At 39.7% G+C, this 17,280-nt stretch overlaps 1 protein-coding gene across 4 annotated transcripts in view; it reads left to right on the top strand.

The window, feature by feature from the left end:
* The window catches only part of WDR36 (WD repeat domain 36), a 61,730-nt gene that overhangs the window by 37,065 nt on the left and 7,385 nt on the right, over positions 1 to 17,280 (top strand). For all 4 annotated transcript variants that reach the window (XM_065550302.1, XM_065550304.1, XM_005281634.5 and 1 more), the window contains 8 exons: positions 251 to 416; positions 687 to 795; positions 1,737 to 1,816; positions 8,239 to 8,346; positions 10,740 to 10,837; positions 11,787 to 11,929; positions 16,746 to 16,865; positions 17,127 to 17,208. In XM_065550302.1, the coding sequence (XP_065406374.1) occupies positions 251 to 416; positions 687 to 795; positions 1,737 to 1,816; positions 8,239 to 8,346; positions 10,740 to 10,837; positions 11,787 to 11,929; positions 16,746 to 16,865; positions 17,127 to 17,208 (906 nt within the window). The remainder of the gene's footprint in view (positions 1 to 250; positions 417 to 686; positions 796 to 1,736; positions 1,817 to 8,238; positions 8,347 to 10,739; positions 10,838 to 11,786; positions 11,930 to 16,745; positions 16,866 to 17,126; positions 17,209 to 17,280) is intronic.

Consider the following 17,280-nt stretch of genomic DNA (forward strand, 5'->3'; position numbering starts at 1 on the left):
TGTACCTTAATCAATTAAACAGAATTGGCCTGTGCACACATGGAAAGCACTGATTAAGTATATAAACTTATAATATTCAAGTAATAGTTGTCAGGGGACTTTACAATTGTTTGTCCGATACCTTCCTCTTGTTTAAATCTGTCTTTAGCTCTGAAGGGACCTAGATTCCCCAGTAATTGGCACTATGTAGGTACCTAAGATAGGTGTAAAGCCCTGAAATGTAATTTATTTTTTTTCTTTTGGATTAAAGCACATGAAGGTGCCATTAGAGGGGTAGCAGTGGATGGATTAAACCAGTTGACAATCACAGCTGGAAGTGAAGGATTAATTAAATTCTGGAAGTTCAAGACCATGGACCTAGTTTACTCTGCAAATCTCTCTTCTTCTCCAAGTGCAATGCTGCTTCACAGAGACAGGTGAGAATCTAAAACTATTTCAGTTGCAGCTTTGATTGTTTTGTTATAGTCTTAAAGACCATGACAAAAATGTCTTTCATTTCCTAACATTTTAAGCTAGAAATGACTGTTAGTCCTGCAAGGAGCTTTTTATATTACAGAAGAAATGGAAACTTGTCTTGCTTAGGAAACTTCAGTAGAACATAAAATTTTGTTGGGTAATATCAGGATATGCTTGTCTGTTTTATCTCTGAATATTAACTGCCAATATATACTACTAATTCTTTCCAGTGGTATTCTGGGAATTGCCTCAGATGACTTTGGCATTAGCGTTTTGGATATAGAAACAAGAAGGATCGTCAGGAAGTTCTCCGGACACCACAGCCAGATTAATGACATGGTGAATGTATATACTGTACATATTTGTGTGCTCACGAGCTGCAACAAAAGTTAATTCAATTTGAGGGTGATAGATTTGTTGTCTGTATATAACAGATAATAAAATATAAATGTATGTTTAAGTTGGATCCCTTTTTGTTGTGTTCAGCTGCAGAAGCCAAAAAATTCAGGGTACCCCTTTGGAAACTGCAACCATACATGTGTATATGTCCTCTTAAGAATTAATGTAGTTTGCTGATTAAAATGCTCAATGTTCAAATAGTAAATATAGAAATTTTAGCTCACCCATACAGTCTTGTAATTTTATTACCAAAGGACAGATGGTTTAAAAAATGAATGTCTAAAACCTTATTTTTTGTCAATAATCAAACGAAAATTTAGAAGTAATATAACAGATATTTGAGGCCACACTGGTGTTATTGAGGGCAGCAATTGGGATGCTATCCATCTCTTCAAAGTCTATATTGGCACAAGAGATTCCCTACAAACCAGAAGTATAAACAGTAGTTTTAAGCCTCTATCGTAACATAGCTGTATTTGTTTATTATACAGCACATAAGAGTGACATGCTAATGTGCATTAGATATTTGCTTTCAAAATGCTGTCTGGATTTATATTCAGTTACTAATTTATTCCAAATACCAAGAGATGAGTACATCTCTGATGTTGACGTCTAATGTTTTTATATATTTTTTTCTTTTACATTTTGTGGTGAATATCTATCTGTGTGCACAAAAGTGAGGGCCCACAAACATAATATGGGTCACTGCACTTATACGGTATCCTGCTGCACCCTTGCTTTTCTAGCCTTAGGTCTCCTGTGATCAGAGACTATCAGTTTTGTTTGGACAAATGTCTGCCTAGGACTGGGATGAAACTATCAATGCAATCTTTTCTTATGAACTAAAGCAGGATGTGTATGCTCTAAAATGCTTATTATAGACTTTCAGTCCCGATGGCCGTTGGCTAATAACTGCATCAATGGATTGCACCATTAAGACTTGGGACCTCCCATCTGGATGGTAAGTCAATTTAAGTACTGTATAAGAGAGCTCTTACTTGCATATGAATTCCATGCATTAAACCACAAAAAAGACTTGATGCATTAACGATTTCCCATAAACCTACATTAATTAAAAAAGTTAATATTCGTTGAACATTAGTATTTGAAACTGACTTGTTTTGTCTGGCATTAGTAATTTTTATAGCCATTTTATGAAGCTCTTGTAAATGGAAATGGAGAAAATTACAGTATAGGCAGTGTTTGAAGCCTGACATTGAAATTGTGAACAATAGGACTTCCTGTTTTTTTTTACTTTCAAGCACATGTACAACTGAAAAGGTTAAAAGGTCAGTTTTACTTTGATGATAAAACCACGTAACCTTATGTTCTGCTTTCCTGAATGGTACTTCATGTCAATGCAAAACACTTTGTAAATTCAAAAGCATAAAATGACTGTCTGTTATCATGTCTGTAGTATCAAACACTAGGTTAAGATTGCAAATCAACTTTAATTTTCCATTTCTACTTATAAACTTCCTGAAAATTTCTCCTCTGCTCAAAAATGAATATTCTGCCCTGGATGTTCAGTTTTGGTTGAGAAGTACACAGTATTTCAAGAGGTGGGAAAGGTGTGCACAAAGGTGACTTCAGACCCCCTTTGTGCTTTCCTGCTCTGGGGTGATACCTCAGGGCATGTCTACACAGCAAAGAAAAACCCATGGCTGGCCTGACTCGGGCTCACAGGGCACAGACTATGGGACTGTTTCATTCCTGTGTAGACTCCTGGGCTTGGACTGCAGCCCAAGCTCTGGAACCTTCTCACGCGTCTTACAGCCTGAGTCCAAAGTATACACAGTAATGAAACAGCCCCATGTCCGAAGCCCCTTGAGCCGAAGTCGGGCCAGTCACAGGTTTTTTTTGCTGTGTAGATATACCTTTAGTGTAAGTTAGAGAAGCCTAAATGTTAGGCTTCTCTGACTGCAGCTGGATCCCAATTGCTCGAAGGTTTGCATTGTTCTGTTGCTATGACAGTATTAACTGAAAATTATTTACCTTATGAAGGCTTTTATTTAAAGTACATGATGTGAGTTGTATCCCAGAAAGATTGGTCAATAGATTGTTGAAAGTCATGCCTCAAGTTAGAGACCCAAAGATTAATGGATGAATTAAATTTAGAACTTCTCTCCTCAAAACTGTTATAGGTTCTTAATGTTGATTTCATTTCTTATTAAAGAAATTACTTGGAAAAGCATATGATAAAGTTTAAAGGCAATCTAAGACTGTCACTGCACTTGCCTTGAGTGTTTAGCTTGTTTAACATTTGCATCTGTCACTGTAGTACATAGACGCTATTGTATGTTATAATATATATATTGAAGATAGGAAGACAACAAAATAACTCTAGCAAAATTCTTGTTGATATGGAATCAACGTGACCTATTCTGTCTGAAAAAAATTAGGGTAGTTTATCTTGCTTGGAATTTAGAGAGATGGTTTTGCTCTTGAATAGGCAGAGGAAAATACTGAAATAGAGCAATGATGGTCATTAAAAATTCAGCTGCAGATCTTACTTTCCCTTAGTATGATTAGGAATATGAGCTATTTTAGACATACAAAAACAATTGCTAACTTTGAAGCTCTACTTAAGAAAAATCATAGATTTTATTTGATTCAAAAACATCAGTCTTTTACAAGTTATGATACATCTGTTTTTAGTGTGCACTCTGCTATCCACTCATTGAGCACATGGTGTATGAATTCTGTTGAAATCTGAATGATGTTTAAATGGTCTCCTTAAATTTCACAGAAATAGATGATCCATCTGTGCTTGATTGTATGTAATTTAATTGATGTAACTGTATGCAAATTTCTCTTACTCACTGTAGCTTGGACAGACAAATTAATAGGAGTACTTGTGGCACCTTAGACACTAACATTGATTTTGAGCATAGGCTTTCGTGGCCTATAGCCCACTTCATCGGATGCATAGAATGGAACATATAACAAGAGTGTATATCTATACATACAGAGAAGATGCCATACCAGTGCTAAGAGGCTAATTAATTAAGGTGACCTATTATCAGCAGGAAAAAAACTTTTGTAGTGATTATCAAGATGGTCAATTACAGACAGTTGACAGGAGATGTAAGGATAGTTATCATAAGGAAATAGATTCAAGTAGTGTAATGACTCAGCCATTCCCAGTCTTTATTCAAGCCAGAGTTAATGGTATCTAATTTGCAAATCAATTCAAGATCAGCATTTTCTCATTGGAGTCTGTTTTTGAAGTCTCTCTGTTGCAAAATTGCTTATGTGCAAATAAATCTTGTTAGTCTCTAAGGTGCCACAAGTACTCCTGTTTTTACGGATACAGACTAACACGGCTGCTACTCTGAAACCAGACAAATTAACGTTAATTTACATGCCCTGTACTCATAATCTGGGTTATCTTTTTAACTCTCTCTCTAGCCTTGAACTTTTTCCTGGTGATCTCAATATGCACTAACACATTCTTCTGCCCCTCCCAGCCTAACTCATCATACTTACATTTCCTTTTTGAGTGCTTATGGATTCTCTCCTTGCAAGAGACAGTGGTTTTATACAGGCATCTGTGGGGCTTCTTTTGTTCACCCCCCCACATCCACTGCTATGCTTCTGGTCTTGTGCTGCTGAGCAGCTCTGTTGGAAATCCCATGACCTGGCTGACTTCCTCCATTACAGATTTTTTTTTTCTCTCCTCCTTCAGTTCTGCCATCTTCCTTGCTAAACAACTCTACTACTACAACTTAATTAAATCTCGCACCCACAATCCCAGATGCCTTTTTGTTACCTTTGGCTCACTGCTCAAACCCTCTGCTCCCCATATGCCCACTTTTCTCTCCACCCAGGATCTCTGATTTCTTCCAAGGGAAATTTTGACAAAATACAACACGAGGTGACTTCCCCTTCCTACAGCTCCTCTCATCTTTCTCCGCTGTCACAGATGGAGAAGTTTCCCTTCACTCGCTCCAGTGGCACCATCACATCTCCTGATCTCCCTTGTACCCACTCTTGTCCCTTCCCTTTTGGCTCTTCCCTTCACAATACAAACATGTTCTAGACTCTTAGAAATGTAGGACTGTAAGGGACTTTAATAAGTCATCTAGCTCAGTCTTCTGCACTCAAGGCAGGACTAAGTAATAACCAGACCGTTCCTGACAGGTGTTTGTCTAACTCAGTGGCTCTCAACCTTTCCAGACTACTGTACCCCTTTCAGGAGTGTGATTTTTTTTTTTTTTTTTTTTTTTTTTTTGTCTTGCGGACCCCAAGTTTCACCTTACTTAACTACTTGCTTACAGAATCAGACATAAAAATACAAAAGTGTCACAGCACACTATTACTGAAAAATTGCTGACTTTCTCATTTTTACCATATAATTATAAAATAAATCAATTGGAATATAAATATTGTATGTACATTTCAGTGTATAGTATATAGATTAATATAAAGTCATTGTCTGTATGAAATTTTAGTTTGTACTGACTTCGCTAGTGCTTTTTAGGTAGCCTGTTGTAAAACTAGGTAAATATCTAAATGAGTTGATGTATACCCTGGAAGACTTCTGTGTCTCCCCAGGGATATGTATACCTCTAGTTGAGAATCACTGGTCTAACGTATTCTTAAAAACCTCCAATGACAGAAATTCTGCATATCCGACTTAAACCTCCCTTGCAATTTAAGCCTATTGCTTTTTTCCTGTCCTCGGACATTAAGGAGAATAATTTTTCACCCTCCTCCTTTGTAACAACCTTTTATGCACTAGAAAACTATTATACTGTCCCCTCACAGTCTTCCCTTTTCCAGACTAAACAAACCCATTTTTTTCAGTCTAGACATTTGATCACTCTTTTTGCTCTCTTCTGGACTTTCTCTAATTTGTCCACATCTTTCCTGAAATGTGGCACCCAGAACCGGGCACAATACTCTAATTGAGGCCTTATCAGTGCAGAGTAGAGTGGAAGAATGACTTCTCATGTCTTGCGTACAACATTCCTGCTAATACATCCCAGAATGATGTTTGCTTTTTTTCCAACAGTGTTATACTGTTGACTCATATTTAGTATATGATTCACTATAACCCCCTGACCCCCTTCCACAGTACTCCTACCTAGGTAATCATTTCCTATTTTGTATGTGTGCAATTGATTGTTCTTTCCTAAGTGGAGTACTTTGCATTTGTCCATATTGAATTTCATCCTATTTACTTCAGACCATTTGTCCAGTTTGTCCAGATCATTTTGAATTTTAATCTTATCCTACAAAGCACTTGAAACACCTCCCAGTGTGGTATCATCCACGAATTTTAAGTGTATACTCTATGCCATTATCTAAATCATTTTTGAAGATATTGAACAGAACCAGTCCCAGGACTAATCCCTGCCGGATTCCACTCGATATGCTCTTCCAGCTTGACTGTGAGCCCTGATAACTACTCTGTGGGAACAGCTTTCCAACCAGTTACTTATCCACCTTTATAATAACTCCATCTATGGGGAGGGATAGCTCAGGGTTGAGCATTGGCTTGCTAAACCCAGGGTTGTGAGTTCCCTCCTTGAACGGGTCACTTAGGGATTGGGGGCAAAATCAGTACTTGGTCCTGCTAGTGAAGGCAGGGGGCTGGACTTGATGACCTTTCAAGGTCCCTTTCAGTTCTATGAGATAGGTAGGCATTTCCCTAGTTTATGAGATGGTCATGTGAGACCATACCAAAATCCTTAATAAAGTCAAGATACACCACATCTACTGCTTCCCCCGGATCCACAAGCCTCGTTACCCTACCTAGGTAATCATTTCCTATTACCAAAGGAATGGTTTTGTTCTTGACAAATCCATATTGACTGTTATTTGTCACCATAGCATCTTCTAGGTGTCTACAAATTGACTGCTTGATTATTTGCTGCATTATCTTTCTCGGTACTGAGGTTAAGATGACTGGTTTTGCAATTCCTCGGATTGTCCTTATTGCCCTTTTTATACATTTGCACTATATTTGCATTCTGCCAGTCCTCTGGAATCTCTCCCACCTTCATCTCTCTTTTCCCTCCTCCCCCGATCCTGAACATCTGTAGCTCCCACTGATATCTTGCTCCAGTTGTGACCTTCTACACTTCTGAAAATCTGACCTTAGGTGACTCAAGTTGGGCTTTCAGAAAATAGAGAAATGCAGTGGCCACCTGTAAAAACTTTGGTTTAAGTGACCTGCATAGCATCACAGAGGACATGTGTTGCATAGCCAGGGAAGGAACCTTGTTCTCCAAGTGTCATTAAGCTGCCTTAACCAAAATCATCCTTTCTCTTCCTGCAGACCCGTTTCATTCACTTCACATCTTCCAATTACTGCAGTAAATGAACCAGGAATCCTACAGTAAATGGATTTGTTCACTACTACACTGATTCATTTACTAAGCACTGTCTCTCCTACACTATATAGAGTAAAGAATCTTTTATTTCAAAGTGTCTTTGCATATGAAGAAATGCTCATTAAAATAACTTCAAATTCCTTGGTTAGCAGGGAGTTTCTTGCCATACTGTGCAGATTTTGAATTTCAGGAGAGGTTGTGGGAAGTGGTGTATATACTGTTAGGGCCTGATCATGTGTAACTTATCTAGGATCAAAAATATTAGTCTTGGGAAACACGTGCTGGTGTAACCAATTAAAACTGTATAATGAGTTTATTATAGGGTGATAGGCTGTTAAATTAAACTGATATTGCCTATTTAGTTTATTTCTATTTTCTTCTTCATTATTGTCAAAATAACAGTTGTAGTTGGGGGTTTTTAAAAAATACAAAATTCAATGTTTTTTTTTTTAATCTATTACAAAAAACCCAAAACATTGAATTTTCCTCTCCAAGTTATGATGGGAAAAAAATGAGAGAATACAAGTACAATTGAGGATGCTATGCTGATTTTAATGTTTAGTTGGGAGACACTCACAAACAGTGCTTTTATGCCGTGTAAGGTGACACAAGCTAGCAATGAGTGGCAGTCCATTGGTGGGAGCATGGGGAGGTGAAAACAAGATGGGAGCCTAAAAACACAGTGTGTCTATATAGATCTAACTGAAAATATAAAATGTACTTTCTTGCCCCTAAAAACCAATTTAGTAGTAAATCTGTGGAATTGGTTATGGAGAAATGGTTTCTTGACTTTCACAAAATATGTAAAACTGTGTTTATGGGGCACTTAAAACTTTATTATACTGCCTCAGAGATGACTTAAAGTAATAAAGATTAGTAAGTGGTTTTAGTGTCATCCACCTGCTAAATACCCATAGTTTATTGGATTATTTGAAAAAATCTAGTTTGTATGTATGCTTCCATAATCTAAGTGCAAATGTGAAAGTTAAGAAAATGAATTCATTGCCCTGTATATAATCCTTTTTGTTTGTTTTTTTCATAGCCTCATAGATTGCTTTTTGTTAGACTCAGCAGCTATCAGCATTTCTATGTCTCCTACTGGAGACTTTCTAGCTTCATCACATGTAGATGATCTTGGAATTTATCTATGGTGAGTACATAATACGTTTTAACAAGTATTCAGAAATCTGCCTACTTGGGCATAGAATTACAGAAATTGGAGATGGAAAAAGGCCTACTAAATCACCCTACCCTTCTACTGCAAATTAAGAATTGTTCCTTTCAGTATATTCTCCATTGTTTTGTCTTTTCCAGTTCAAAACTCTCAAAAAGCTTCTGTTCTTAGGGGGACAGTTCTACCATTAAATATCTCATGATTTAGACACTTTCCTAACAATCAGCTGATATTTTCCTTTTTAAAAATTTCTCCTCACTACAGCTTAGTCTCAGGAGGAGAAAGAGGAGCAGAAAGCCCAGTAACTCAGGATGGTTCCACTCCCTCCTTCCCTGTCCTCTCCAATGGAAGGCGCCTTTGCTTCTTCCTTCGTTCCTCCTTCCTTCCTTGCAACACCCCGGAAAGGGAGAGGGGGGGTGTCACGGAGTCCCTGGGTGATGCTCTGGAGCTGCTCCCCACAAAGCTAGTCAGGACTTTGGGGGGCCTCCTCTCCCATGGAGCAGACTGTCTTCAGGGCAAGAAGTTCACACGGCTTCACTTCCTGGGTCTCTCCTGGGAGCATTCAGCATATGCCCCTCCGTGCGCTTCCCACAGCAAGTCCACCTAGGCGGGGTCCTGGGGAAGCCAGAGGTCCTGCACGCACCCCCACTTCGCAGTCAGACGTGACTCTCAGCCAGCCAGTAAAACAGAAGTTTATTAGATGACAGGAACACGGTCTAAAACAGAGCTTGTCGGTCCAGTGAACGGAACCCCTCCGCCGGGTCCATTCTGGGGTGACCAGATGTCCTGATTTTATAGGGACAGTCCCGATTTTTTTGGGTCTTTTTCTTCTATAGGCTCCTATTACCCCCACCCCCATCCTGGTTTTTTACACTGGCTATCCGGTCACCCCACGCGAGCGAGACACCCCCGTCTGCCCTCACTCCTAGTCCCCAGCCAGCTCCAAACTGAAAACCCCCTCCAGCCCCTCCTCCTCTGGGCTTTGTCTCTTTCCCGGGCCAGGAGGTCACCTGGTCTCTTTGTTCACCTTTAGCTATTTCCTTGCAGGGGGGAAGGGCCCTGTCCATTTGTTGCTAGGAGATAGTGTCAGTGATTTATGCACACTGGCCTTTATTCCACCTCCTAGAGACTTAAGAAATGCATAGGGGAAACTGAGGCACCCACACAGTATTCAGAGGAAACATTAAGAACATTCCCACTTCGTCACAGGAGGCCCTGCTGCAACCCGTCCCCAACCAAGCCTGGGAGGAGGAGGGTGTGGAAATGCAGGAGCTATAGGAGGACCAGACGAGAGGGGCTGAAGAGGGCAGAACAGATGTGAGAGCAGAATTGATGGGAGATCTGGGGGTGACAGGATTGCCTGGGGACAAGATTTGATGGAGGGACAGGGGAGACATGATTGGGTGGTTTGGAGCAATAGGAACTGCTGGGCAGATATAGGGGTGGTGATAGGCTTCCTCCCTGTTTTAGGTGACTTTAAAAACTGCCAATATAACAGTACTGGCAAACTCTTCTAGTGCAGATTCAGTATATACCGGCAAAAAGGTCCTTTGGATTATTATAGTTTATACCGTTTCCCGGAGTGAACTAAGCTAAACCATTCAAATGGACTTAATTTTGCAGGTGTAGGTGTGTCTTCACTAGGGCTTTTGCCAGTATAGCTAGGTTAGCAAAAAATTATATTTTAATCATCAGGACTATGCCAGTAAAACATTTTAAGTATAGATTAGGCCTTATTTGTCACAAGCTTCCTTCACGCATATTTCTGCTGGTCATAGAAATTGGAGGAATAATTGCTATTTGATGATGATGATCTTAATAATTAATCATAATATGGGAAATCCTTGTACAAGGAGTGTAAATGTAAAGAACTTTACAAACATTAAGCCTAAAAACAGTCTCTTCAGGTGGGTAAGTCTAACTTTTAGAGAGAAACTGCAAAGATTAAGTGAAATGACACAGTATATCAGCGCCAGAAATCCCAGCTCTTGTCCTCCACTCAACATAATAAACACACATTCTAGAGAACAAGAAATTTAAAATGTGCTGCAATTTACATGGTAGTAGAAATAACGTCATTTGTAATAATGGCTTGTTATTCTTGAAATGTGCTTTTGCAGCATGATGGTTAAAAGCATGGAAGTTTTTTCACTTGTACCAATATTTTACAGAAGCCTTTTTCCAAGTTTTGAACTTTGTGTTAGTTTTTGTAGAGATGAGTAAATCTAACTTTGAGAAAGAAAGTCAGTGATTTGTCATATCGTAGTAGTATTAGAAATTTAAAAAACACTGTTTAAAATAATTGTCCACGTTTGTCTGAAAAAAATTGGAATAATGTTTTTAATATGTCATCTGTCTCAATTATTCAGGTCTAACCGTTCCTTGTATTCGCTTGTCTCTTTACGGCCACTTCCAGCAGATTATGAGCCTTCTGTAATAATGCTTCCAGGAACTTGCCCTGCACAAGGTAATCATGGGATGAAAGAGGCTTATTCCTAGTTGTGTAACGAACCTCAAATAGCAGACGTTTAATTTTCTCAGTGTACAATTCAGTATTTTTGACCACAAAGAAATTCATGTAACAGGAAAAATTTGCTTATAATTTAAAATAAGGACTCTTTTCTACCATCTCGGGGGAAATTACTGTTTTAAAATGTAGCACACTAACCTTAGTCACTAAAATTAGTTCCTGCTTCTGGATCACATGACTTGCTCAGTCACACGGGGAGACTGAGGCAGACATAGGGACAGAACCCAGATCTCCTTAGAGTGCATTAATGATAAGACTATATTTTTCCTTTCATGTATGTAATTGTATGCATATTTGTCTATGAGCAATTCTATAAATATTGTACCCACTTCAGTAGATGGATAGAGTCTAAAGATTATCAGCAGAGTCCCATAATTAGTAAACATTTCCCTTCCCCTTCTCTCGGTTGCCCCGTCTGCTTCTCCACACACACAGACCATAAATCAGTTTGCTGCCATAATATATATTTGGATTATCAACAGCTACTCTGAAAGGCACATGTAACTGTGCTAGCCAATCACTTTTGTTATTTTAATATATTACACAGGCAGTAACATCAAATATTTGAGTAATATTTTTGTTCATCCTGTCAAAATTTTAAGAGTAGTCAAGAAACTAGAAAACACTGTCAAATTAACTTTATTTTGATCTAATGCAGCTGATCTCAAACTGGTACCTGAAAAATTTTTTTAATCTTTTCAAGTTTCCCTGATTCTAGGTTACCTACAATGGTTTGTCATTGTTGAAATATTAAATTTTATTTAATACAAAGTATTTAAAATGATCTCCATAACTCAAATATATTTTCATGTAAATGTCCTACATCAGTGCTGATACAACTTGTTTTGGTTTACATGTGTTTATAAATTAAATTTGTCTCTGAAAGATGTGGACATCACAGGAGATGAAGAAACAAGCGATGAAATGATAGACTATAATTCACCAGAGCAATTGGAAGAGCAGCTAGTGACCTTGTCGTCACTGTCTGAATCAAGATGGAAAAACCTCCTCAATCTTGATGTTATCAAGGTAATATTACACTGGTCTACAATTTTTGAGAAGTCGTCTGCTTCAGAGATAAAATGTGCTATTTATTATGTATTTTGATGTGTTGAATTCAAATATGACAATTAAAACAACTGGCTACTGTTTCTAAGATATTTAAGTTTTTACATTTTATGTCGATGTATATTGTGTAGATAGTAGAGTTTTCATCATAAATTGTAAACCTAGGTCTTTTCATGTGTTTATGGTTGCTTTACATGATAATATTTCACCTGTCCTGTTTATGTAACACTTTAAAAATCAGCAAAAGGGTTATATAAATAAAATTTATTATGAAACGAAAGGCAAAAAACTATTCTGTACATAGTTTAGTCCTATTCAGCGTCTACTCGGCGCTTCTTGGCTTGTCTCTTGTATTCATTAAATGGAGCATCTCTTGTCACCGTCCAGCAATAGTCTGCAAGCATTGATGGGCTCCATTTGCCCTGATAGCGTTTCTCCATTGTTGCAATGTCCTGGTGAAATCGCTCACCGTGCTCATCGCTCACCGCTCTGCAGTTCGGTGGAAAAAAATCTAGATGAGTGCAAAAAATGTATCTTTAGTGACATATTGCAACCAAGGCTTTTGTATGCCTTGAGGATGTTTTCCACCAACAACCTGTAGTTGTCTGCCTTGTTGTTTCCAAGAAAATTTATTGCCACTAACTGGAAGGCTTTCCATGCCATCTTTTCCTTGCCACGCAGCGCATGGTCAAATGCATCATCTCGAAGAAGTTCACGAATCTGAGGACCAACAAAGACACCTTCCTTTATCTTAGCTTCACTTAACCTTGGAAATTTTCCACGGAGGTACTTGAAAGCTGCTTGTGTTTGTCAATGACCTTGACAAAGTTCTTCATCAGACCCAGCTTGATGTGTAAGGGTGGTAACAAAATCTTCCTTGATTCAACAAGTGGTGGATGCTGAACACCTTTCCTCCCAGGCTCCAATGATTGTCGGAGTGGCCAATCTTTCTTGATGTAGTGGGAATCTCTTGCACGACTATCCCATTTGCAGAGAAAACAGCAGTACTTTGTGTATCCAGTTGGCAGACCAAGCAAGAGAGCAACAACCTTCAAATCGCCACAAAGCTGCCACTGATGTTGGTCATAGTTTATGCACCTCAAAAGTTGTTTCATGTTGTCATAGGTTTCCTTCATATGGACTGCATGACCAACTGGAATTGATGGCAAAACATTGCCATTATGCAGTAAAACAGCTTTAAGACTCGTCTTCCATGAATAAATGAACAGTCTCCACTCATCTGGATCATGAACGATGTTGAGGGCTGCCATCACACCATCAATGTTGTTGCAGGCTACAAGATCACCTTCCATGAAGAAGAATAGGACAAGATCCTTTTGACGGTCACGGAACATGGAAACCCTAACGTCACCTGCCAGGAGATTCCACTGCTGTAGTTTGGAGCCCAGCAGCTCTGCCTTACTCTTGGATAGTTCCAAATCCCTGACAAGGTCATTCAGTTCATCTTGTGTTATGAGGAGTGGTTCAGAGGAGGAGGATGGGAGAAAATGTGGGTCCTGTGACATTGATGGTTCCGGACCAGAAGTTTCATCCTCTTCCTCTTGGTCGTCTGACTCAAGTGAGAATGATTCTGGTGCATCAGGAACTGGCAGTCCTTCTTCATGGGGTACTGGGCGTATAGCTGATGGAATGTTTGGATAATGCACAGTCCACTTTTTCTTCTTTGACACACCTTTCCCAACTGGAGGCACCATGTAGAAGTAACAATTGCTGGTATGATCTGGTGGCTCTCTCCAAATCATTGGCACTGCAAAAGACATAGATTTCCTTTTCCTGTTCAACCACTGGCAAAGATTTGTTGCACAAGTGTTGCAGCATATGTGTGGGGCCCACCTCTTGTTCTGATCTCCAATTTTGCAGCCAAAAGAAAGGTGATAGGCTTTCTTAACCATAGTGGTTATACTGCTCTTTTGTGATGCAAAAGTCACTTCACCACAAACATAGCAGAAGTTATCTGCACTGTTCACACAAGTACGAGGCATCTCTGCTCACTTTGGCTAAATAGAAATGCATGCCTTTGCAAAATCAAACACTGAGAAATAAGAGAGGACGACACTGTATGATTTCTAGAGCTGATATAGGGCAATTTGTTCAGCAGAGTGATGTAAGCTTCGTTGTGATTGCATCATCCATGACTTCTAGGAATAACATGATGCAATTTATATCATTTATAAAGCAACAGAGGGTCCTGTGGCACCTTTGAGACTAACAGAAGTATTGGGAGCATAAGCTTTCGTGGGTAAGAACCTCACTTCTTCAGATGCAAGTAATGGAAATCTCCAGAGGCAGGTATAAATCAGTATGGAGACAACGAGGTTAGTTCAATCAGGGAGGGTGAGGTGCTCTGCTAGCAGTTGAGGTGTGAACACCAAAGGAGGAGAAACTGCTTCTGTAGTTGGATAGCCATTCACAGTCTTTGTTTAATCCTGATCTGATGGTGTCAAATTTGCAAATGAACTGGAGCTCAGCAGTTTCTCTTTGGAGTCTGGTCCTGAAGTGTTTTTGCTGTAAGATAGCTACTTTTACATCTGCTATTGTGTGGCCAGGGAGGTTGAAGTGTTCTCCTACAGGTTTTTGTATATTGCCATTCCTGATGTCTGACTTGTGTCCATTTATCCTCTTGCGTAGAGACTGTCCAGTTTGGCCAATGTACATAGCAGAGGGGCATTGCTGGCATATGATGGCATATATAACATTGGTGGACGTGCAGGTGAATGAGCCGGTGATATTGTAGCTGATCTGGTTAGGTCCTGTGATGGTGTTGCTGCTGTAGATATGTGGGCAGAGTTGGCATCGAGGTTGGTTCCTGAGTTAGAGTTGTTATGGTGCGGTGCGTGATTGCTGGTGAGAATGTGCTTAAGGTTGGCAGGTTGTCTGTGGGCGAGGACTGGCCTGCCTCCCAAGGTCTGTGAAAGTGAGGGATCATTGTCCAGGATGGGTTGTAGATCACTGATGATGCGTTGGAGAGGTTTGAGCTGAGGACTGTAGGTGATGGCCAGTGGAGTTCTGTTGGTTTCTCTTCTGGGCCTGTCTTGTAGCAGGAGGCTTCTGGGTACACATCTGGCTCTGTTGATTAGTTTCTTTATTTCCTTGTGTGGGTATCGTAGTTTTGAGAATGCTTGGTGAAGATCTTGTAGGTGTTGGTCTCTGTCTGAGGGGTTGGAGCAGATGCGATTGTACCTCAGTGCTTGACTGTAGACGATGGATCGTGTGGTGTGACCGGGGTGGAAGCTGGAGGCATGAAGGTACGCGTAGCGGTCGGTGGGTTTTCGGTATAGGGTGGTAATGTGGCCATCGCTTATTTGTACAGTGGTGTCTAGGAAGTGGACCTCCCGTGTAGATTGGTCCAGGCTGAGGTTGATGGTGGGGTGGAAGCTGTTGAAATCATGGTGGAATTCTTCCAGGGTCTCCTTCCCATGGGTCCAGATGATGAAGATGTCATCAATATAGCGTAGGTAGAGAAGGGGCATGAGTGGACGAGAGCTGAGGAAGTGTTGTTCCAGGTCAGCCATAAAAATGTTGGCATATTGTGGGGCCATGCGGGTGCCCATAGCGGTGCCACTGGTCTGGAGGTATATATTGTCACCAAATTTGAAATAATTGTGCGTGAGGATAAAGTCACAGAGCTCAGCAATAAGTTGTGCTGTGTCATCATCAGGGATACTGTTCCTGACAGCTTGTATTCCATCTGTGTGTGGGATGTTTGTGTAGAGAGCCTCTACATCCATGGTGGCTAGGATGGTGTTTTCTGGGAGGTCACCAATGCATTTATATAATGTATGATGCAATACCAGCTTCAGATTGCATCATTCATTGTTTTGCCTAAAAAGCAAGTACTGTCCAAACAGTCATAGATTTATTCATAGATCCAGTCAAAGATGTATTTTAGTCATTTCTGGTTTAAATTGAGATCCCTTCCCTTTATAACTCACGTATCCTCCGCCATTCCCAAGTCAAGGGTTGTATATACTGACCCAATAGCATATCTTGAAAACTAGAGCCAATCAACAATTTTGATCATTTTCGTTCTCAGTGACCCAGAATTAGTAAAGTTTGACTACATTTATTTCAGAAGCATTTTGGCTGTAGAGCAGTGTTACATGCACACCTCATACTGAGAAAGCTTTGATTATTGTGGGTTCTGGGCCAGATCTTGTGGTCCTATCCCACCTACTTTGGATAGTTCTGGTAGCACAAGACAGACAGCTGACTTAACCAGTTGCCTTAGGACTCCTCTGGAGTGGAGGGACTCCTTGGGTGATATAGGAATTGCATAATGACTCTTGCATCACCACCTCAGCCACTATGGCCACTACACTGGCCTGTCTGAGGGCACTTTCCAGTCAGACCAGCTTAAACACCCCTATGAATCTGCTCTATGTTGTGTCACTAGACCTGTGTCTGGAAGGGAGGGGAATGGAAAGTGGCATAAAGACAGCTTTACATGCCCTCCATTAGCTGCATCAGGCATAGAAGAACTTGTCCAAAAGACCCTCCTTCTGTCTTCAATATTACTTTAGGATTTTTCATTCAGAAAATCTGTAATGCATTTCATAATGCCTGGGACAGGCAGATGTAGATGTACTCTCTTAAGAGTCTTCCTAACGTTAATCAATAAAGTATTTCCCAAATATTGAAGTGTTTGTTTTTCTAAACAGTCCTGATTATCTTCCCAATAAGGATTTCTTTTTTAAAATCTATAAAATTAAAAACTTTTATGATAAACCTGATGATTTTAATTCAAATGTTTAAACAGAAAAAGAATAAACCAAGAGAGCCACCGAAAGTTCCCAAATCAGCTCCATTCTTCATCCCAACAGTTCCTGGCCTCATACCGCGATATGCTGCTGCTAAGCAAGAAAATGATGGACAGCAGGTAAAGAGAAAACTGAATAGAGTTTTGAATATTTTGTATGTTTTTCCCTGCATATCCCAGGCATACTTTAAAAGCCCTGTGAATAAAATTTTGTCAAAACAGTTTTTCAGCGCCAACTGTTTATATAGAATGAATTTATATCCAGATTCCTCAACTGCTTTGTCCTATCCATGGAAAAATATCTTCGTAGGATGTGAAAGTATACATTGTATATTGGTATATGCTCCAAGTGATGTGTATGACCTTTTTCGTTTTGTTTAGTCAAAGGTAGTAAACCTTGGAGTATTGGCACAAAAATCTGATTTCTACATTCAACTTGAAGAAGCCTTGAGCAGTAATGAGTGTAAGTCAATGTGTGAAATTTAATTCAAGTGTACCGAACTATTAATATTGGGATGAATGTTTGAGTTCTGAT

The sequence above is a fragment of the Chrysemys picta genome, chromosome 6, assembly GCF_011386835.1.
Source record: "Chrysemys picta bellii isolate R12L10 chromosome 6, ASM1138683v2, whole genome shotgun sequence".
NCBI classification, from domain to species: Eukaryota; Metazoa; Chordata; order Testudines; family Emydidae; genus Chrysemys; species Chrysemys picta.